We start from the raw sequence: 23,894 nt of genomic DNA on the forward strand, positions 1-23,894 counted from the left end.
TGGTTTAGTGTCTCTAGAAGAAACCTGTGAACTGGGCGTGTAAAGGGAGGCCCTGTAGAACAGCAGATAGCAGGGGAATGAGTCCCTGAGTGGGGAATAAGGTGCAGCTCTTATCAGCAAGACTAGAGACAGATGGTGATGCACCTGGGTCTGAGCCTCCAGAAGAGATGGGAGATGATAGCTGGCACTGCCCACACTTGGCTCTTTAGAGGACAAAGGAAATGACCTACTGTTACCTTTCAAAGGTCCACTCAGGTCCTATTACTTCATTTCTGCAGATGTCAATGAGACTGTTTAAGTATGATGGACCACATCCATCTTTGGTGTTAATATCCAGGGAATACATTCAAGAACCTGACATCTCTCTCAGACCATTCTGGGTTCTTTCTAAGCGGGTGAGTCCTACATCACCTCATACAATGACCGTCTCCCAAAAATACAAACACCGGTCCATCTAGCTATAGACACCTTTTTGAAATGACAGATTTGTGGGCTGTGCAGACAAGGTCCTAGGAGGATCCTGCTGAGGTCTGATGTTGCACACAATCTCGTTACAGTACATACTGTACATAATTTATTTTTGTACACCTGCCAGTTAGACCATAAGGCTAGGTTAATAAACCACTGCAGTGTGAACTCCCAACCACTCTCCTGCAGAAAAACATGATCAAGAGGCCCATTTTATCTCGCACAATTAATCTCAATTAATCTTTACAATTTTAATTAACTTTCCGAAGTTCTGACAAGGTCTGTTAATGTTTAACAGGGTGATCGTTTCGCTTAGAAGAATGACACATGCGGGCTGATCTGAACTCTCTGGTCTCATTAGTGCTGTACTTTGTAATTAGTACCATCTCCCTTGTTTGGGATACTAACAAAACGATACTGGTGAGATGAAAAGGGAATCTCTGAGTTGTGCTTGCTACTAGAGGAATGTCAGACTACAGAGATTCTCAGCTTACCTTATGGTTAAAGCACATTAGTCTCCACTAGAGTATATACCAACAGTGGTTATAAGGGGATGAGGTTCATTAAGAAGCTCATCAAATGGTCTTTTCTAAACCAAAGGTCAGTGAAACATAACAGCCCATTAGTCCTTTACCCTGTGAATGTTTACAGTTTGGAGACTTTATTCTCCACAGCAATAGTTATCCAGACTACACTTTAATACTATGAAAAATAAATAAATAAATAAATAAATAAATAAATAAATAAATAAATAAATAAATAAATGAATGAATGAATGAATGAATGAATGAATGAATGAGAAACGGAAACAAGAACTATTTATATATATGTTAATGCTGCATGACACTAATATGGTACCTTTAATTTGCAGAGCACATACAGTACTAAACCCAGTATATGCACTTTCGTCTTTAGTGAAGTAGCATTGAATCACCCATGGGAAACACATTTTTAGGATAATTCCCTTCAAGGACATATTCATACAAATATGATATTATTTTAACCCTTAAGAAGGTCAAACATCTGATTATCTATGGGTACATTTTTAAATAAGCTTTCCTGGTAGAGCAAATAAAAATGATTTTCTAGGATACTGCAAATAATTTTAAAGCTATGCCATATTACAAAAATGCCATCATTCTAATAATTCAAAATCACTTCTAGCATTTTGGCACTGTCTGTGTTAATTATCAAATGTTTTGTAGTGAAAGAGTATCTCATTACTGCCTTATTACAGTGTCATACAGATCAATGATGTGATATGGGGCAGCTTTGAAACCATTTCACTTGCAGGCTCCTGTGTAGCACAACAAAGCTGGCCCATGGAAGAACGCAGTGCTTTGATCTCAAACTGAAATGCCATCTCAGGCTCTAAAAATAATCCTTCACAGCCCAGATGAACACTGCTTCAGGACTGAGAGAATATTAAGCACTGAAATTAACGGTTTCTCCCACACCTATGTGTATATTTCTATAAGTACTGAATATAATTCAGTTTTATGATCCATTAATATAGTTATTATTTAGGAACCGGTGATGGTTTATTCCATGTTGAAAGGAAAAGAAAAAGAAACACAACATCACAAGCCTTTACCTGAAGCACACCTGGAGAAGACTGCACAGCCGAAACGTTCTGTCTCTTATTTTTCCTTTCGGCATGGAATAAACTATTACCTGTTCCTTTGCAGCCTACACATGCTGATGCAACTGCCTACTTGCACTAGTTATTATTCAGTTTTGTTATTATTGACCAATAAAGACTCAATAAAGAATAGCACTTGCTTGGGGTGCTATTCATGCTCTATTCACTTGACCAGGAAGTGTAAAGTAAAAACACTACTGAAGAATATATAAGAATATTATAAATATAGATGAATATTATATAATCTATTTGTGTCTAAATTGTGGATACTGTATATCCAATATAATTTCTATTTATGAAACATTGAAAATACTGGCAACTTATCTTGACTTCTAGTTCATCTAAGTGTAATAGAGAGAAGTATGAATTCTGTTACATTAGGAAAAATGTAACTTCCATGAAAAAAAGTCCACAAGTACACCTTACAGAAACTAATACAAATTAACAAGCTCATCAAATAAACGTTTATGAGCAGCAGTAAATGAAGGCAGTACTGGGAATGTTAGTTGTAAGCAATAAAAAGATAATTGAAGATTCTGCTAAAAAGGACTAACTGCTGCAGTTAACACTGAGTAAGTTTTCTGCCCTGTGTAGTGTTGTAGAGTGACTGGTTAACAACAGGCACAGTGAGTGATATGTGACCACAGGGAGGGAAAGTATAAGGAAACACCAACCATCTGATGTCTGAGATGCTGAGCTAATGCAACCACCACAGAGAAAAATTGACAATTTACTTTACAGTTCTTATTTCCGTATCTGAGAAGTGTTTTCTTATTTTTTTTCAGATGCAGCACCTCCCATGTATGAGAACACAAAATTGAAGAAAAAGTACCTGACAGACACTATTCTTTAACTAGCGCAGTCCCACGGTTCAGCAAAACAAAAACACACGACAGTCAATGGAATTAAGATATTGCAGATTTTACAGGTTTTAACATAAAAAGAAAAGCACTTCCTAACCACCACTAGCACAGAGCATGCCCTTTATGTACTAGACAAAACTAATTATACCCATGTGAGAACGTGCATTTTCAGAACTTACACTATAAATTCAATAATTAAAACCCATTGTGGCTATTCGGAATAATAAGTGGTCATTTGGTGGTAAAAGCAGCCCCCTTTTAAAAACCCTGCCACACATCCCCCCTAAGCTCTCACCAATGGGGAGAGCATCAACCTGCCACAAACAAGGACAGGTTGAATTTGAGAAGGTATCCTTCAGGGTAAAATGCCCTCCACTATGAACCATCCATCCAAGGTCAGCTGAAGACTCATCACTCATCAGAACTATCAGTTCCTGGCCAGGTGCTCCAGCTTTCCTCTTGGAGGCTGGTTGCCACACAGATGACAATCTTTCCGTTAGACTGACACTTCAGAGAGAACTGTCCATGTTATAAACTGCAAGGATAGCAGCACTGTTCTCCAGGGGATGCTGTCTCCCACAGACAGGACAGGGCCTGCAGCAAGAGTTTTTTCGTTGTCCAGGAAACATCATCACCTACCTCAGGTTTGAAGGAGAAGGTTGTGGACTCACTGGGCTCTTACTCTTTCAGTGGCTTTTGGGCCAGACATTCTACCTACACCTTCTCTCTCCATCTCTACACCTCTACAAGGTCTTTCATACAGGATGGATAACTGCAGTATATCTCCACCTTCCCTGGGCTCAGCCCAGGGCAGTAACTGTAGATCATCTCCTTTGTCCTCTAAAGAGCCAAGTGTGGGCAGTGCCAGCTATCATCTCCCATCTCTTCTGGAGGCTCAGACCCAGGTGCATCACCATCTGTCTCTAGTCTTGCTGATAAGAGCTGCACCTTATTCCCCACTCAGGGACTCATTCCCCTGCTATCTGCTGTTCTGCAGGGCCTCCCTTTACACCCCCAGTTCACTGGACAGTTGTGTGCATTGCTGATGCAGTTTATCCAGGGGCTGCACCTTGCAGTCTGTGTGTCTGTTTGGTGGTCTGCTGGACAGAGTCTCACAGGGAGGCACTCTCCCATTACAGGAGGTTCAACAGAGTACCATGGCCAACTTCCAGCAGCTGCTCTTGGCTATGACCCAAAAACCAGCTGTGAGACGGCAGACTTTTGGATGTTGACTGTTGCAGTCGTGGCACCCTGGTAATGGACGCTCAATCCACACCCTTCATCAACAATCTAACAATTAGATAATGGATACCCAGCGTGGCTTTATACAAAAAAGAGACCATATAGCAACCTCTGTTGGCTGATTTGCTGCAACTGCATCCCCTTCTTAAGCCAACCTGACTATTTTCTTAATAGGTTGCTTATATTTGCTGTGGATAGCAAGCTGATATTGCTGGTAATAGAACTGCATTGATGTAAAATATAGTGATCTATATCTTTTATTACAAAGACAAACAAAGACAGGGGCTCTGTATTAAAGAGTTGATGACCTGTAGTCAACTAACTGAACTGCAGAATTCAAATACAACATGGCATTCCCCCTAAGTTCAGAATGTAAAATATGAAATACTGGAATATAAAATAGTGTAGCATTTGCTGTTTCCACCGAGTGTTAAGCAGGAAGGACCCCTGGGATTGGAAGTTTCTGTGAGCACTGGGGTCAAGATGAGGGTAACTAATCCATGTTTCCCTGGTACCTCAGGGCATCGCCCTCCCTTGGGGGTCCTTAAGTGTTTGTGTAGGGCAGTCTGGGGGGCATGGAGAAGTGCAATAGTACTAGACAGTTTTGTTCTCCTCCTTTAATCTACCTTACAGAAAACTACAGAAACTAATGTAGTACTAATGTACTAAACTAATGTAAACTGCAACACTGATACAAAAAATCAAATGAAGCATTTCCTTGTGCAGAACAGAAAAAACACAAAACAAAGAAAACACTCATTACCTTCACTGTAAAATTGCATATCATGCTTGGCCAGTCTAAACTACATTCTAATAATCAATGTTTGGTGCATCTATCATATCCATTCCAGTTCAATATGAATTCTTTTTAAATTTGAAATTGCATCCAAAAGCCTGTGGATTACCTTTTGGGTGTAACTTGCCCAACATTGACTTTCATGCAGGTGACCTTGCGAGTCTGAACACCAATCGCACAGGCTGGTTTGCCATTCCAGTTATTGGTAGCATTTAGGTTAGTCACAGAGGAGTCTTCAATGCAGTCTCCCCAGGATGAAACTTCCCAGTAAAAAGCAGAGCATGGGTGGTCATTACACAGCCTCCACTCTTCCAGGGCCACAGCCGCTGGGCATGGTTCTCCCTCTGAGTAAAACAAAAAGGAGGAAATCAAAGGTTACACAGCACTGACATAAATCATTGATCAATTCAATTGCAACAAAGGTAAGGAGAAATAAATAACCTTATAAAATAATTAAAAAAGAAAAGGATCCAATTAAAAAAAAATAATTCCATGACCTGCAAGATTAACTATAGAAGAATGATAGAAAGCAGATTGAGAAAAGTAAATTGTAATGGAGGTGTAATAGGGCAACTGTCGCTGTTTAGGAAAGCATGTGGGGTTAATGGGCTATATTATGTAATGAGAGGGTAAAGTGCGCAATTTGCACATTTGAGTTAATTATCTGTCTCTTTATGTATAGCTGAGGCAGAGAAAATTACAAAGAAAAGACCACACACTGTGAGGACACCAACAAACTCTCCATCATGAAAGTGACCATATTACATCACTCTCTGGTTAGATCCCGCTGGTAGCTGGCTAAGAGCTGACTCTTGCAGTAGGTAGACATGCTAAAGTGCAGGCAAACCCCAGAGAGCCTTCTCCAAGGATGCTGATATGGAAGGGAAGACTGGGAAGGGAAAGGTTAAACCCAAAAGTTATTTCTTCCCATTGGGCTAGCTCTAAAAATGTAAAGAGCTCCATGTTACCCTCTTGTTACTGTACCTCAATGACAAGTAGTAATATTAACAGTTTAGATACAATACAGTATATTGATCAATATATAGTCCAGACATGTATAAGCTACAATGCAACTCACAGTACATGACAAATTAATTCAAATGACTACTCAAGTCAGATTAAACAGATTAAATGAAGCTACCATTTTACTAACATCTAACATGTAACAGAACACAGGTGCCACCTATAGATTTTCGCTGAGTTGTGAAGCATTAAACTCAGTATTCCCTACTGCTGACACAAGTTTTGATGTGCATTCTAGATGGCCAAACCTGTAGATATGGTTACAGGGTTACAGGTAAAGGATATTACTCATGGTTTTGGGTGGTGGATCTCTCTATCTCTCTTTCTGCTCATAAAGCTGATCCTCAACTACTGTGGAGTTTATGTTCTCCAGAGACAGCTTCCTCTACCCTTCTCTGTCTCCCTACTTGACTGGCAGCCCAGTGTGTGACTTCCAGTTACAGCCAGAGGAACATAGACTGAACCTCTCAAATAATAATAATAGTTTTTACTGTGATTGTGCTTAAATGTTTTGTTAATTGCAATTGCCTTGACAAGTTTGTAATTCATTAGTCATGCTAATACACCTCTTTAAATCTGAACCTGATTTTTCTGATGGTAATGTTATTGTTGTAAACTGTCACGGTATTAATATGTTTCTAATTCTATAGGAAACAACATGCTTATTGCTAAAATATTTTTAATGTAAGTCACAACTGTTGACCACAGACTGAGTGAATATTAATGAGCAAACACCAGGTTAACAATATTTCAGCTGTGTTGTCAGAATGTATGACTAGGAAACATATTCCCAAGGTGGAATTGGGTGACAATTAAGTGGAAAGTGACTTTGTGTGGGAGCTGAATGTCCCAAGGCTCAGGTGTATTTTCGTCTTAATTAGACTTGTGCTTGTGCAATTTGAAACAAGGCATGCATGATTTATGTCATATAGTCAGAGTCAACTGCAGAGTAATTTACTGCCTCAGGACTCCATTTGACAGCACAGCTCTCCCTAAATCCAGATAACCAGTTGCTATAAATGTAACATTACATTGTTAAGCCCAAAGTCGCCACCTAACTTATCAATAATATTTTACTCAAAACTACAATGATTACTCTACAGCCTTACTCCTTTTTGTTTCTACAGAATCAGGTTACCAAGTTCCTACAGTAGTTTCAGTACCTAAAAAGCTTCTGTTCATGCTGTGCCATGTTTTTGACTAATGCTTTAAACCAAGACAAACTGTCATTCGCAGGAAAACGTTACCTCAAAAAAATGATTAATGTTTTTTTTTTAACTTTTCTGCTTTCTCCACTACGTTTCCATCAGCCCACTTTTGCATTTCTCCAGCCTAAACAGTATCTGGTCAGCTTTTACTGTTGACTGTTAAACGACACAGCTCTATGGAAACACTGAATTTTCATGTCAGTTTCACAAGGCAGAATGGTATTCTTCTGGACTGCCTTGTATATATTCTTTGTATTTTGTGTAATTTCACATTTAGGATTTCCATTGGCACTGAACATCCTGCTGCTCTTCTGTGACTAGAAGATGACATTTGCAGACTGCACAAGAGTGGTGAGTGAGCGTGGAGATTACTGACATTGAACATAGTCCTGGGAGTCACAGGTTATAGTGACCCAAAAACTCCCAGACATTTGCCAGGCAACATCCCCTCTCCTGTTTGAGAATGCATCCCAAACACACTCTGAGATTGCCAAAAATAAATTATTACTATTACTACTCATTTGAAACTTCTTTCCAATATTTACGGGCATTTCACTATGATCAAAGCAATTGCAGTTGTCATTAAAATCACTGAAAATCAAATTAACTACAGTATGGCTTCCACATTATCACCAAAAAGAGCCTGTACCTGGCCCTGGCAGTGCTAGCACCGTTCTCGTTCTGCTCTGCCTGCCTTCTGTGCTTTTACTGGAGCAGGAATGGGAGCAGGCTGACCACGCTGACCAGGAGCTCAGAACGCAGTCCGAGGGACAGGGCACTTCGCAGGGCAGCTGAGAAGGTGGAGGGACGTCCAAACACTGCTCGCTGGGAACAGCCTCACCTGGACAACACAGAAGACTTCTGTACTTATTTCTGACATTTAATATAACAATTGAGTTTGAAAAACTCCATTTCCTACCAAAGAATTATTATGAAAATACATAGAGATTTAACAAAGTACAATTAGAAAAAATACAAACAGGAGGAGGCTGTTCTGCCAAATTGCTCGCTTGATAACCTTCTGAGAATCTGAGAATCTTGTGCAGGGGTTTCTTAAATAATGTGGTTGAACCACAGGGTTGGGCAGCTTATTCCAGACACCCAGTACTCAATGTGTAAAGAGGTTTCTCCTATTTTCAATCTTAGATGCACTTAATCGTATTGTTGTTTTGTTTGAAAATTGAAAGGTTACAGTACATTAATTATTGTTATTGGTCACAAGCATTTGTCTCTTTTTTGGGAAGTAATATATCCTACAACTTTAAATGAGAAAAACATATAATTACAAAGAAAATTGAACTGTTTTAGGTTTTATAAAAAATTAATGTTCTTAATAATGCAAATATTATCTTGAAAATGAACACTTTGCTGAAGAAATTGGTATGTGTGAAACAGAAGAACGTTTCTAAGATTTTAATCAGAAACTAAGAAAAATCTTCAGATTTGACTCATTACTTTTGTTATTTAGATCTTAAAAATGAAAAATGCCTTGACAGACAAAATTTGAATTTGATTACGTATAATAAACATAATTGAGTGGATTGCATTAATATTCTGACTTGACTTCTAAACAGAGTTATGGGGTTTCCATTTCAATATTAAATTAAATTCAAGGTAATGAAGCTGTAGTTATTAGTTAGTATCAAACTTCAGTGAAAATCCCTGCGCTGGTAGCATTTAAAATGTGAACTAATGTGTTGGTAAATTAAATGAAAGGCTGATTGAAAATGGCAGGCTGATTGTTTCTTCCCTGCTATGTCTCACAGTTTTGCCGTTAGGCTGTTACAAAGTAGTGCATTTTAATTATCTGCTGAACGAAAATACATTTTTTCTAAGTGCATACTGATTTTCTTAAGCTTTAAATGTACAATCCAGTCTCAGGCATGGTACACTAAATGTGCATATCTTACTATTTAAGCATCATACCTTATATTTAATCGTGACAAATACACGTTTGTATAGAGTCCGAAATATAATGAATAGTTTTATGAGACCTACTCCTTTTTTTCTGTTACTAGGAGTGAGCAATATCAGCTGCAGATTCTCCTAAAGATTGGAAATGCATACAGTAGGAAAGCTACAGAAAGCAATGCAATCAAAAGTAAACACCTGGTGTCTCAGAGCCCCCTGTTCCCAAAACCAAGGTGCACACCTGGGCCATGTCATTGGCTGACTGTGACCAGCAAACATGAGGGGTTAGTTGGATTTAGTGGGTTTAAGTCAGGCAGAGCCTCCTTAGCTTGTAAGCTAACAGCCACTACTGGAATCTACCAGGCGTCTACAAGCTTGCAGGGACATCAGAGAGGGATGCACTGGTCCACCAGTTCGCGCTAACTCTCCTGTGTGTCACTGTGGAGCTTGCAGCATGCAATGTGAAGATACTTTACATGTACAGGTCCTTTTTCATTCGGCACAATGAAGGTGCTGTAGTGGAGACACAAGCTCATGAGCATTGGGTGATTTTAAAAAGGATAAAATAATTGTCAATTCCATTTTTTAAACTGCACTTCTGTTGATTTTATGCAGGTAAAAAGGTGTGGCTTTTATAGTTTCTGTATAATATAACATCACATTTTATGTGTTTCTGTATAATTGTCAATTCCTGCAAGATTTAACAGACAATTTGTAAGAAGCCGTTTTCTTCAGTGCAGTACAGAGGAATATTCTGTCATCAGCTGTTCCTACAGTAGAACACATAATACTCAAAAACAAGAATGTTCAGGTTAGAACAGTGTTCTAAGTGTCAGGAATACTAATCAAGCAGGGAATCTAAGACTGAAATCGTCCTGTCCACTATTTTCCTGAATTTTTACTATATCAGTCGAAAACCACATCGCTATCAACCCACCATATACATGTATTTAGTTTAACATTTCCATTAAATGAAACATCTAATATAACAGTGAGCCCAAACTCTGAACCTTGTCCCGAAAGTAGGACTCGCTCTAAACACAGGCTGAAAAAATTGTGACACCTTATCCTGATGCAACAGAAGCAAAGCATCACATTAATAAATGCATCTGGTGTAAAACCTGTGAGATTATTCTTTTACACTCATCAAAGAAGACAGAGCTATTTACTGATTTGGATAACGTTCAACACATTTGGCCATGAATATTCTAATGAAAAGATACAACCTTATTCAAAATAATAACTCTAACAACTATAATTACTGTGTATATATAGTGTAGGTAGGTATCACGCTCGTAAACCCCTCCTCTTAAGGACACTCCAGCCCTTCATAGTTATCTACTGATCCCCTGCACCTCCCTCCTTTTCCTGCCCACTGTCCTGTAAAAACCAGACGTCCCTGCAATCTGGGCTCAGCTTTGGAAGAAGCCCGGAAGCCCGCCTACCCGCGAGTCCAGGAGCGACTCGACAGCACAGGCTTCATCACGGTTTCCTGACCTTCTGAGTCCAGGATTAGGAAGCGTCTGGTCCTGTGACCCCCCTGACCCTCCGTAGGATCCCGCTCCGGCTTTTAACTTTGTTTGTCTGTCAGGATGGATTTCCAGGTTTTGGACATTGGAACATGCATGGATTTGCCTCGGACTCCCTTAGACTGTTTGCCTCGGACACACCTCCCTTGTACACCAGGGCACCTTGGACACGCCCCCTGTTTTTCTTCCAGCCCCTTTGCATGCTTTTTTCCTCGTATCTTCCACACTTCTCCCCGGTTTGTGCTGTCTGCACAGGGTCCTGAAAGAATGCTTTGTGACAGTAGGTAGGTCCCTTATCAGGCCATAAAGGGCCACCATTTGTCTTGACCATCCGACACTGGAGGTAGAGGTGATGTGGTCAGCATCACACTCCAGCCGGCCTATTACACCAGGAAGGATTAACCCCCGGTACTCATTTGGAAAGTGTGTATGTATACATACCTATAAATTGTGTCTTTCTATACATACAGTACTAATAAGTATTTAATTAAAACATCTACTTTTCTGTGGCATAAATTATGTTACTGTTAATAAATGGTGTTACTACTGGTTGGTCTGAAAGTTTGAGAATTATTTTGACTTTAAAAAAAAATTATACAGAAGCATTCTTCTGTGCCTTAACCCACATCTGGCTATCCAGACATTCCAACAAACCTGTTTTTCAATAAATGCTGCTTGAATGGAGCCGTCAGCTCGTGAAAACTTGGGAAAACATAATTCAACAATGTACAGTTTCCCCTTTTCACAGGAACCCACAGCAGGCGAAGGCAGGAGTTCCTAAGAGTGTAAATCTGTTTGCATGTTGTTATGTGATAGAAAGGGTCTCTAATTGGCTTCACTTGGCTGCGCACTCAATAGCATTTCTGGAGACGAGCCTGTGATGCCACCTTAAACTCACAGCACTAAACACCCTTTTAATCTTTTCAAAGCACTTTGCCTCTGAAATTGGCAACAACAGATTACCAAAAATTAAATTAAACAGATATGTTACAGTTGCTAATTTTCTCATTTAAAGGGCATTTTATGCATTTGTGCTTGAAACATAAAGATATCATATCTTTTTAGAACTTTATTCCCTCCTTTACTGCAGAAGTCACTAAAGGTAAAATAGTTATGAAATATTTTAAATGTAACAACTAAGTGAATTATGCAACTGTCATTTCACTTCTCTATTATTAGTGTTAACTTAGAGATTCCCATTTCTGAATATTACTGACTGCTGAAATTGCATTTCGGAATGTAAAATTTACTTTATGAGCTCTTTGACATACATGCTTTGAAACTAAATCATGCTTTGAAACAGATCATCCATTAGAGCAAATTGTAATTATATATACATACACTTCTCAAAATGAACAGATACAATGTATTATCAAAAAGTCTCAGTGATTTTAAATATAAGTCATGACCCATACAAAACATCATTAAAATGTGCATTAATTTAGTATATGCTGTATTAGCCTGTCTCCTCCACTAGATAATGCTTCATGTTGGAGGTTGGGCATAAGGCTACCAACCCTGTCCTGTAAAAACCTAATGTTACGGTAACAGCAACAGGATGTTGCTGCCCTTACGTGTCGGAAGGCATAACAGGCAAACATCCATCCATTTATCTACTAGAAAAGAAAAGTCACACCCTAAAGCAGACATTTTGCAAGATATAGGACTTTGCAAGTAATAGGATTTCATCCTTTTGAATGACAACACAGAAACAGAGCCTAACCCAGCAAGCAACAGGCGCTAGGCAGGATACACCCTGGATGGGACACCAGTCCATCACAGGACACAATAAACTCTATGCTGAGTAAAAAACCATATCAGTGTACCAAACTACATTAGAATTTTTTCTAGAAAAAAAACAACAGTATAAGATACACTCACAGTGTTTTTCAATGCACAATACAGAGAATACTCACAGTTCATAACAAGCAGATTTTGTATTTGATATGGGATTTGGAAAAAGCATGGTTTCCTAAATTTTAATGAAGTATTAATTAACCAATCCATGTACTAACATAATGACCTGTAACACATTCCTTCTCATTCATGATTTGGTGTGAGTAAATTGTACAAAACACTCCAGTAACTATATTTAAAAGGAATGAATTTGTTTTCATTAATACAGTATGTAATAAGTGTCCCTTTGGACACTTTGTTCAATACAGTGAAGCTGAAGAAAGTGAGCTGGAATGTACAATATGTATTACATCATGTTTTGTCATGCAGACAAGTTCTGCTATGTCAAAATAAAATCAATTTCCTGATAGGACATGATAATTCCAAGTGTGCTGTGGTGCAACATTCATCCAAAGTGCTTTTTCTTTCATTCAATTCATTCTATTGGGATTAACCCTGACATTAAATATTAAGATCCTAGCTCTCTGAGGCTTCTAATAATTCATATGTTTAAGGAACAACACAGAATATAAAGTCATATCCTACAGTGAAGGAGCTATACTCAAATTAAAAACCAATAGTCTTCCAACTTGTACGGACCACTCATAATGTGCTCACATTGTTATTAGAATCTAGAAAAAACATTGTTTTAATAATTGTTTCTGAGACCTATAAAATATTCTTCTCTTCTGAGCAGAGGAAATAAATATGCAAATGAGGACAATTTTAAATGCTTTCAGTGCTAATATCTATTCCAAGAGGGAAGCTTTCAAATGTACATTTTTATAACTTCATAAAACATATATAAGGCAGTGATGACATTAGTTTTTAATTTATTTTCTGCTCTTATGAATTTTGATCAAAATTCACCTGTGCATTTTTATTCATTTTTATTCAAATGGTAGCGAGGAAGCAAATTCTTAATGCCTTATGCTGAAAAATATTGACAGATCTGCACATTTTCACACGGTTTATAAATCATGAATGGAGAAGGGGCATGATTATCTGTGAACTCATAAAAAACAGTACTTGAACAACAAGTTCTAGTTTTAAATGAAATATTTCTTAATTTAACGGAAGAGTGCCTTCCCTAAAGCATCTATTTGATTTCTTTCACCAAGATATAATACAATCATTCACTATTCACACCACGCACATCAGATGCAAAAAATACAAAATATACTATATACAGTATAGTAGAAAACTATACTGGCCAAGCATTTACGTAAGTAACCCGATGTGGTATGTGTCTCGATTGTAGTCCCTCCCCCTTAAGGGCATTCCCTTTTTTAGTTCATTTTGTGCACCTGCTCCCTGTTCCTGTCCACCTCTCAAAGCCAGACGCTCACTCTGTTCTGGGCTCTGCGCTGGAACACGGATGCCTGGTGGCCTGCCTACCACCAAGTCGCCCTATGTCCACGGCTCGGGTGGCATTCGCCTCCTAGGTGTCCTGAACCAGCCGAGTCCGGGACCTGGAGCGCCTGGTTCCGTTCCCCCTTTCTTCCCCCTGACTCTTTGCCGGATCCCGCTCCGGTTTTTAACTTTGTCTTGTCTGTCTACGACCCCTCGCCGGATTCCACTCCGGATTTTAAGTTTGTTTTGTTCGTCTTGGATTTATCACCCTGCTCTGGACCTTCGCCTGCACTGGACTTCCCCTTGGACTCCCTTTTGGACTGTTCACATGGACCACGCCCCCCGGAGCACCTTCGTCACCCCCCCCACCCCCCGGTTCCTCTACCAGCCCAGTTCCTCGTCTCCCCCCTGTGTGTGTTCACTCCCTTCCAGATTGTATCATCTGCATAGGGTCCTGAAAGATGGTTCGTAACAGTATGTCTGAAAAGATAGTAGTAAGTTACCTTTCCTTTGTGTGTGAACCTGTTTTTTATTAGTTTTACATTTAAAAAAACAGAACACAGCAGTGAAGTACAATCTTCTCCCTCACACACCTCAGTGGTGCCTCCCTGAGCAGTAGAGAGCTCCATGTGAATGATTTCAGGATAGAGCAGGATATAGCAAAGAGAATAACATAAGATCACTTCATTAGCTATATACAATTTCTTGCATTAGGAATTTGTCTTTTTGCATACCCCAGCTTGCTTTCCATTAGACACAGACAGGGAGGGAAGCTTGGGGTCAGAGTGCAGGGTCAGCCATTGTACAGCACCCCTGTACAATTGCTCAGGGGCCAAATGGAGTAGGATTCTTCTCCTGGCCATGGGATTTGAACCAGCAACCTTCCAGCCACAGGTGCAGATCCTTAGCAACTGTGCCACCGCTCCGCCCCGAGGAGGCTCCCAAAACAATGCTGACATCTTTTTAGCTGCAGTGTGACCGGTCTACCAGATCAGTTTCTGCCACTGCACGATACTAGTCATCCTTTAGTATAATTTAGCAATATCCTGTCTGTAATAATGGGTGAAGGAGCCTGTTTCCAAACCTCTATCCACATTGGACAAAGCAAAATATGATAGCGTCTATGAGGGGTCAAGCACACTTTGTAAAGGAAATGCAAATTAATAATTTGGTGTTTTCTGGAAGACAGATTTATATTGTCTCTGAACACTTCTGTTTCCTGTGAAAGCATGTGAAGAAGAGTACAGTAAATTTCAATGCTATGATATCCAAAGTGTTTGACCCTGGCTCAGTTAAAGGTAGGCAAATGTTCTCCATTACAAGTTGTACTGACTTGGACCAATTAAACTAATATCCTGATACAGAACTGACATTATCAAAAATAGTTGATAGATGAGGCAGGGATTGGGGTACATTGTTTACATATAACAAATGTTCATAAGAATACAATGAAATACAGTGCTGAGCTCTGTTGGGAAAAGAATCAGGCTTAAAGTAACAGCATGACAAGCAGCTTGAGCTAGTCTCTCCAAACAAGGCAAATGACAGAGAGGACAAAGAAAGAGGGCATCTAGCAGGCCCCTGACATAGCAAACGAGAAAGACCACATGCTGCCTGTTAATACCATTGATGAAGGGCTATAGTTGGGATCTTTATATTTTTTCAATAATAGTGATATAAGAGCAGTATTAACATCACTCTGGAATTCTCAATGCTCTTTCTAAATGGCAAATGTCTCATTTCAAGTAGTAAGGGACTTAACAGAGGTCAGAAACACTCATAAAAGTCAGAATAATTGCTCTTAGCACCAGGAGATGAACCCTTTGTCAAGTTCTTCAGCTTAGACAGGGACACAGGCATCTCCAGTACAGCTGTCTCTTTGGGAGAGGCTATGTAAATGAACAGGTTGGAGAAACTTCATACACTTACCCTGATGATTCTGAATGTCCAAACAGAATAGGCTAGAATTGAAAAGGCCAAATATAAAATTTAAGTGCTAACAGTAATACCCTCCTGCTAATCTTACGGCAGGAATATCTTCTTAGAGTCTTAGGTATAGCTAATGACTGATTCAAATACCATTAAAAAATATATTTTTACCTAGATACACATATAAGGAATTTACATTGTGAAAGAAAGTATTTATTTTCTAACAAGTTCAAGTTCTAAAGCTGTAGCATTAGGAAACATGAGTTTCTGAACATATTATAACAATCCAACTTATTATCCGAATCTGTCATTTTACTAAGATGACTTTTATGCAGGCATGAGGGAAATACAGTAAAATTATCTTAAATGAAGCCTTTAACCATGTTCCATAGAAAGTGGGGGTCATTGAGTAGGCCACAGTTAAAATCAAGAAACTGCTAATTTAGGCTGATGTCTCACTTTTTATGGTGCTAAATTGGCAATGGGTGGCAGCTGAGTATTCATCAGTCAGAACAAGTCTGCAGAAATTGCCACAATTCATGGGTGTGATCATGGAGCCAATTTGAGTTCCTTAAGGGACATAGAATATAGAGTTTGGGAAGCAAGAATATAGTCACAATTTTAACCTGCAAACAGTAAATACTTTGGCTGAAGTGTGAAACACACCCTATATCTACCATGTCCAGTTCAGACAATTTCTCTATGTTGTAGATAACAGAGACTGGACATTAGTCTATTTCAGTATAGATCTTTCAAGTACAGTTTGTGACAGTATTATGCCGTATTCATATCCAAACCTAGAATGACATTAACCGCAATTAGTTCCAACAGGTTTTTGGTCAGGAGATCAAGAAAATCTAGTTCAAACAGTAGGAGGGGCATACAGAGAAATAAAAATATTTTATTACCTGGAATACTATAGTTGAAACTATTAGTTGAAATACTATAGTCAAATGTTTCCTCACAGCATGTTATGGCTCCTTAATCCCAAATCTGAAATGTTGCCCTTAATTCATTAGTCCCCTTTGGCTCTCTGGAGAAGATATTTGTAAATAGTAATATTTATTAGCAAATCTGCAAATATCACGTTGTTTCAAATTAGATTTCTGTGTAACGACATAGCATATTTTCTCTTTCATAACAAATATGAACAGCTAGCTTGTTTGGTAGAAGAATTTATCACATATAACTGCCAGGAACAACAGAACCATTAGTCATGGGATCAGAGAGCAAATCGAATGTCCAAGTGAAATAAATTATGTCTAGCACAGATGATAAATCTGGAGAGCTGAGAGGAAGCACTTCTAACCTCCCAGCCACACTGCTGACTAGAATGTATTTTATTTTAAATAAAAAAACCTTGTTGGATCTAGCAGAAATCTCGATTAACTCTGCTTCGGTCAGCTCATTCTATTCAGCTCTACTTATGTTAAAGAGCTTTCACAGATCTTATTAATGTCTGAGTTGCCTTTTGTGGATCTTGGAACGCAATGACTAATGCAATGATTTTTTAATTTCTCTTTCATTTTCTGAGTTTTTAGGGGCCACTATCTCCATCAAAACTTGAGTAAACACAGATCACCATTTCACAACCAATTTGATATTTTAAAAAAATAAAATTAATTAAAAGATGATTCTGGATAACAAGATCAATAAAGTACATTTTTTAACAAAAAGTGATATTCTCTCTGAAAAATCTGCAGTATCCTCTGAGTCTGTAATTCATTTCAATAAACACATCCATAATAGACTGCAATGCAGAAAAATGCCTCCTTGTATTATAGCTGCTTCTTCTGTCAGTGAAGTCAACTTCATGTTGACAAATTGCACATCCACCATTACAGGTACCTATGTTCTCACAGTGTCCACAATTGGGAATTAAAGCAATTGTAATACATAGTCTGAGGTTTTTATAGTCTTGTCATCACAAAAAAAACAAAGAATTTAGCTATTATGAAGTTGTTTTTAATAGATATATAACATAAAATTTTAGTTCAGGTGGGTAGCTGCGTCAGCATGCGTAGTCAGCAAAGGAACAAGTAATAGGTTTATTCTATGCTGAAAATAGAAGAAAAGAGAAAACACAGTGTTTTGGCTGTGAAGCCTTCTTCAGGTGTGAGGCCTACTTCAGTGTGCTTCACAGCTGAAACGTTGTGTTTTCTCTCTTCTCTTTTCAGCATGGAATAAACCTATTACTTGTTCCTTTGCAAATAAAATATCAGTTAATATTGTGAAGGTTAATACTGAGATTTTGATTATATGAATGTCTGAATATATATCCAATAAGATGAAAAGTTGATGATTTTTTGTATCAATTTAAAACTGTGAATGGCAAAGGGGACTTCATATTGAAATATATTCCTCATTCAAAGTTGTGGGAGTATACCCTCGCTTCTTTCAACAAACGCATGGTTAAATCCTTGGGATCAATTAGCTACAAAGCGCTGAATGGCCTCCTCTCGTTTGTAACCTTTCATTTGTTTTTATTTTTAATGTTTTCCATTTCATTTCACAGCTCTTTCTGTGGATTTGCTGCATGTGAATCTGAGTATCACAACAGGAGCTCTTTATCTTGCTCAATTATTTGAACACAGAAAGTGAAGGCTAGCTCACAGGATGAGGCTAATGAACTGAACTGCACCGAAGTCCTGACTTCAGAGTGCTGTTTTCTATTATGAGAAAAAGAACAAATGCACTGAAAATTGAAATATTGAAATTATTTCTCTTGGTTGCTCAACCCCTCACTTTTCTGTACTTAAGAAAATTAAATGCAATTTTTATAGTACAGTTGACATGCAAAAAGCTCATCATATGCAGTAGTATTATGTGCAAAGTGAAAAGCTACTAGGGGAAATACAAACACATTGCTTTTATTTGTCTTGCAGTTTTTATGCCAGAAGAAAGGTTGATCTCCATAAGGTAGACTATCTTATTGTGCTCAAATCCAAGAGTCAGCATGAAAAGTGGTTGATACCAATAACTCACTTTAATGTCACTAACAGCTTGATTTTAAATGTTATTCAGAATTATCCAGCAGCAGATATAATATTGGCAGTCCTGCCAAACAACCAGAAAGGTCATTTGCCAGACTACTGTCAGTTTCATTGATTAGACACTGAGATAACTGACATTTTGATAGTCCTGAGAGTGGCTTACGAAACAGAGAATTTTGCAGCTCTCTGTGCTGAAAGTTATAAATCACGTCTTAAAGGTTGTTTGTGCTGAGCTCAGCAGCATTATAGCATGTGCTTTCAAATGTACAGTAATGAACGTTGTACATAAACCAGCTTCTGTCCTGCATTATAACCTGAAGTTAAGGAACCATTGTAAAAGAGCAATGTTATAATACAATATTTACTGGAACTCACTTTTAACTATCTGGAAAAATGCAATGAACTTTTAACAACCATGATCAATGTGGTTTGAAACCTGTGGGATGACATTATTCCTGCTATAGAACTGTCAGCACTTACTAACACATATTGGTGACACAAAGTAGGTGTTTCATGTCTGTAGATACTTTTTTTAAATTAACAATGCCTTGCAGAATTTGGAATATATTTTATCAATCAAGTTCCTTCTGTTCACAACTGAAAAAGTTCAGTTTGTTTAAAGCTTTTAACCTTTTTCCTCTTTGCACTGGTTCTAAAGCATCGGTTGCATTTGACACAACATTGTACTAAATATTCAAACTAATTGTATATACTGGGTATACATTGTAGAATCTGAAATATTTTTTGTGTGCTGCTCCCAGATAGTAAGTAGTCCAGGTAGACTAATCATATAATAGAAACTGAATAAATTGTTAAAGTAAACAAGCCTTATAAAAAATCATTAAATGTACTGTATGTACATATACACGTTAATAGAAAATATTACAAGTAGCAAGATTAACAATACAGGAAGCCTAAGGCTACCTTCACAGCAAAAGCTCAGTCTTCATCATCTTCCTCTTCCATTGATTTAGACATGTAATAAAGTGAATTTCATGGCACATATTTGCCCTATTCACTTCTTAAATGACAATAGTAGGCAACAGGCAATAAATCTTTCCTAGAAAGTGAATTTCTTTCACCACCTCCTCTAAGGAATTATAACAATAGAAATATCTACAATCGCCCAATCTATAAAAAAAGCTCAAGTTTTTGACATCCAGTTTTTTTCTTGTTTTTGGAGGTTTTTGTCTGCTTGCAAAGCCTTACAGTACCATTTTAAATTGACAGCCACTACAAAAACAAAATATTTTACACATCACAGTCTTGTTAAGTCAAAATAATATTCTTCATCATTTCACTACGATACGCTATTGTGTCATCTTTTTGGCAGTGTTTGCCTGCCTTGTTTTATTGTTGCATTGGACTGTGCTGTAAAACAAATTTTCCCCAGAGGGTAATAAAGCTTAAATTGAATTCACTATTAGAATAAAAATATGTAAAGCATAGATCGCCACTCTTGGAAATGTAGTCAAAATTCACTTCTATGATTCACCAGCAGCCATATCACTCTGTAACTCACAACTGGCAGCCCCCTGAAGCTCAGCAGGTGTGAGCCTGCTCAGTACCTGCATGGGAGACCTCCTGGGAAAAACTAAGGTTGCTGCTGGAAGAGGTGTTACTGGAGCCAGCAGGGGGCGCTCACCCTGCGGTCCATGTGGGTCCTAATGCCCCAGTATAGTGATGGGGACACTATACTGTTAAAAGGCGCTGTCCTTCAATGAGATGTAAAACTGAGGTCCTGACTCTCTCTGTGGTCATTAAAAATCCCAGGGTGTCTCTCGAAAAGAATAGGGGTGTTACCCCGGTGTCCTGGCCAAATTTCCCATTGGCCCTTACCAATCATGGCCTCCTAATAATCCCCATCTTGAATTGGCTACATCACTCTGCTCTCCTCCCCACTGATAGCTGATGTGTGGTGAGTGTTCTTGTGCACTATGGCTGCCGTGTGGATGCTGCACACTGCTGGTGGTGGAGAGGAGTCCCCATTACCAGTAAAGCGCTTTGAGTGGAGTGTGCAGAAAAGCGCTATATAAGGATAAGCAATTATTATAATTATAGCTTTATATAGATCAGCTTTTTCACGCAAGATGAAACCTAGCCTGATGACACTAGTCACTGCCTGGCAGGTGAAAACCGCTGCACTGGAATGGGTTTTGAATTGGTCAAATTCCCTCTCCCCTGTGTTCCCACGGGCCTTTTCTGGGTGTCCTGTTTCCTCCCACTTCCCAGAGACAAGCTGGCTGGTGCTGCTCCATTGTCCCTGTGATGGACTGCCGTCCCATCTGGGCTGCAGCTCCATACTGCACCCAGTGCTTCCAGGACCCAGGTTCCCCCTGCTCCTACAGGGATAGGGGGCTTTTCTGACAATGAATGGATAACACAGTGTTAAAACAATTCACAATTCCAGTTATATTTCAGCTCACACTCCGCACTGGAGATTCAATTCCCTATCGCAAACACATGTTGCATTTTAAAACATTCTCCACAGAACAACCACAGAATCTGTTTGTAAATCACTCCACAGTCTCTCATGTATCAGAGTTGTTCCTTAATTGTATGAAACTTTATTACGAGCTAGTGAATAATTATATATGAACAAAGAACATTCGCTTTATATAAACGCAGTGTCCTCGCATGAATGTGGAGGAGATGAGCACTGGAGTTAGGAACAGATGTTGCTAAAGCTTCCAGGAAATTCACTGATTGATTAGAGACCTCTAGAAATTACATATGCCAAATGTATCAGGTTAAGAAAAAAGTGTTAATAAACTCTGGGATGAAGTAACGTATAGGAAAGTCTCAAAATTCTGGGTGATGAAAACAAAAATAATTCAGCCTAAACTTACTTATACTATAAAACCTTATAAAACCTGTTGACAGCACACATTTTCTATTTAGTGAGCTGGGCATGTTATTGTACAAGAGAGTCTATTAGAAAAAAATAACTTTTATAAGAAATGGAAAACACACTCTCATACAACTTTTGATTATTTTACAGTATTTTTTCTTCCAATTGGTTGTGCTGTCACTGTAATGTACTGACTCAACTTTCAACAGGTTTCATCGGAGTATGTTTATTACTGAAAAAGAGAAACTAAGCCCAGCTTACCAATACTTAGGTGAAAAGATTTGTTGTTAATTTTTCTGATAATTGTTTTATTGCAGATGTTGATGGCACATAGTAACTCATCAGTTGGATTTAGGATCCACATCAAACCTCATCAGTAAAATTATTTTAAAACATTACATTTTTAGTTAAGGATATAAAAATGAATTAATGTAAAATGTTTTTAAAAAACAGTCTAAAATAAATGTGAAGGAATTGAGGGTAGTTATGACAGAAAACAGGCTACTCTGAGCCATTTTGGGACAGCTAAAAGAAAAGAGTAAAAAAAGTTTTAAAAGAACATGGTGTGATCCAATACAGGGAGTGTCTGGTGTGGGGGGCGGAGCCCCGGATTAAGGAAGACGCGTTGCTGTGGAAACCACACCTGACGTGATTAAGTGAATGAACGGCAGGTGTAGAAGTGGTTTAAAGGGGGAAAGACGCAGCAGGACCTCGGCCTTGCTGTGGCTGCAGTGCTGAGGGAACAAATGCGGAGACTCTCCTGTGAGGGAGCCGGGCTGATGCGCTACTAGTCGGGGCGATGATTAGATTTGATTAGCCTCTGTAGAAACCCCGTGAGGGGCTGGAGAAGAACGACAATCCCGGAGGGGATTGTGAGAGGAATAGCCTGCAAGGAAAAGAGTGAAAACGTCAGTCTGTGAGGAGACTGACGGAAGAAACGGGGTTTTATGAGATCGTTGAAAGATTTAAAGGGACAGTATCCTGCTAGGGTGTGAGAGCAGGGCTATCGTGTCCGCTGTATGAGTGAGTTAGTGTGGGTGGACCAGAGTGGGTTGTGTGGTCAAGGGATCCTCCCCCTGGCAATACATTGGTATCGTGGAAGTGAGTGGGGTCTATCCAGCTGCACCCTCTGGTGGCTGGGCACAGTGAGGTGAGCTGGCAGCTATGAGTTCACAACCTAAGGGTGTGAGTGTGTGTTAGAGAGGGACAGTGTGTTGGGTCTTGGCACTGTGTGTAGTGCAGAAGAGACTCGGTGATGTAGGTAGTGTGTATTTGTGTAACCCAACCTGGTGGCGTTGGGAGAGGATGTTGGGGGCTGGAGGCGGACCTGGGAGTCTGAGGCACTGGTTGTATGTGAAACAGTGACCTAATGGAGTAGGAGCAGGAGGTTCCTAGCAGTGAGGACAACAGGATGAATAGGGTGAACTTGAGACTCTGAAGTTAAAGGGCCCAGAAGTAACAGAATGTGGAGTCGTGTATCCTGTTACCCTGATGAGGGGGTTAGTGTGATCACCACTCTTGGAGAAGAATGTGTAAGAAAGTAAAGGAACCTCAAAGAGAGTATAAAGGGGTGTGATGGGGAGATTGAGAGCGTGTCCATGCCCGATGCGGTGCCAACTACCCCCATGACACCACAATGGATAGAAAGTTTAAAATTCCAAAATGATCTAAAAAAGTATTTTCTGACTTTATCAATGTGATATGGAATATCTCAGCATGGTGTGTAGTGCGGAAGACACAATGGAGGACATCATGTACTGTTGTTTATCATTAGAAAATACATGAATCCTACTGTGCTATGGTCAGTCTCAAAGGGTAAAAAAAAAAGTTACTTTTTCATTGACTAATTGTATTCTTTTATATAATAAATCAAGGGTTGCTTCATTTCCTCTTATTAAAGCAGACTAGACACGAGTATGAGTGAGATATTCTCTCCATATTACCATATTTACATCTAGTTCATGCAAATTGGTATTTTACTAAGCCACAAAGCATAGTAAGCATTTTTGTATCTTCAACATTACAACATCAATATTGAAAGTGAAACACAGGACACAAATAAAAGCCATGGGTGAATGTTTTTTACAGAATAGGATTTACTTCTTTTTCACAATGGGTAGTGTGAGCCTAGAACAAGCTACCTATTTGTGTTGTTGAACCTATTATTTTCTTCAGGAAATAGTGGGATGA

At 38.9% G+C, this 23,894-nt stretch overlaps 1 protein-coding gene across 1 annotated transcript in view; it reads right to left on the reverse strand.

Moving 5' to 3' along the window:
* Window positions 1-23,894, reverse strand: part of thsd7ba (thrombospondin, type I, domain containing 7Ba) — a 162,011-nt gene that overhangs the window by 71,591 nt on the left and 66,526 nt on the right. Inside the window, exons 8-9 of the mRNA XM_088930773.1 lie at window positions 7,892-8,083; window positions 5,121-5,355 (exon numbers count right to left, since the gene is read on the reverse strand). Coding sequence (XP_088786899.1) covers window positions 5,121-5,355; window positions 7,892-8,083 — 427 coding nt within the window. The remainder of the gene's footprint in view (window positions 1-5,120; window positions 5,356-7,891; window positions 8,084-23,894) is intronic.

This window comes from Atractosteus spatula, chromosome 13 (assembly GCF_055471065.1).
Source record: "Atractosteus spatula isolate fAtrSpa1 chromosome 13, fAtrSpa1.hap1, whole genome shotgun sequence".
NCBI lineage: Eukaryota > Metazoa > Chordata > Actinopteri > Semionotiformes > Lepisosteidae > Atractosteus > Atractosteus spatula.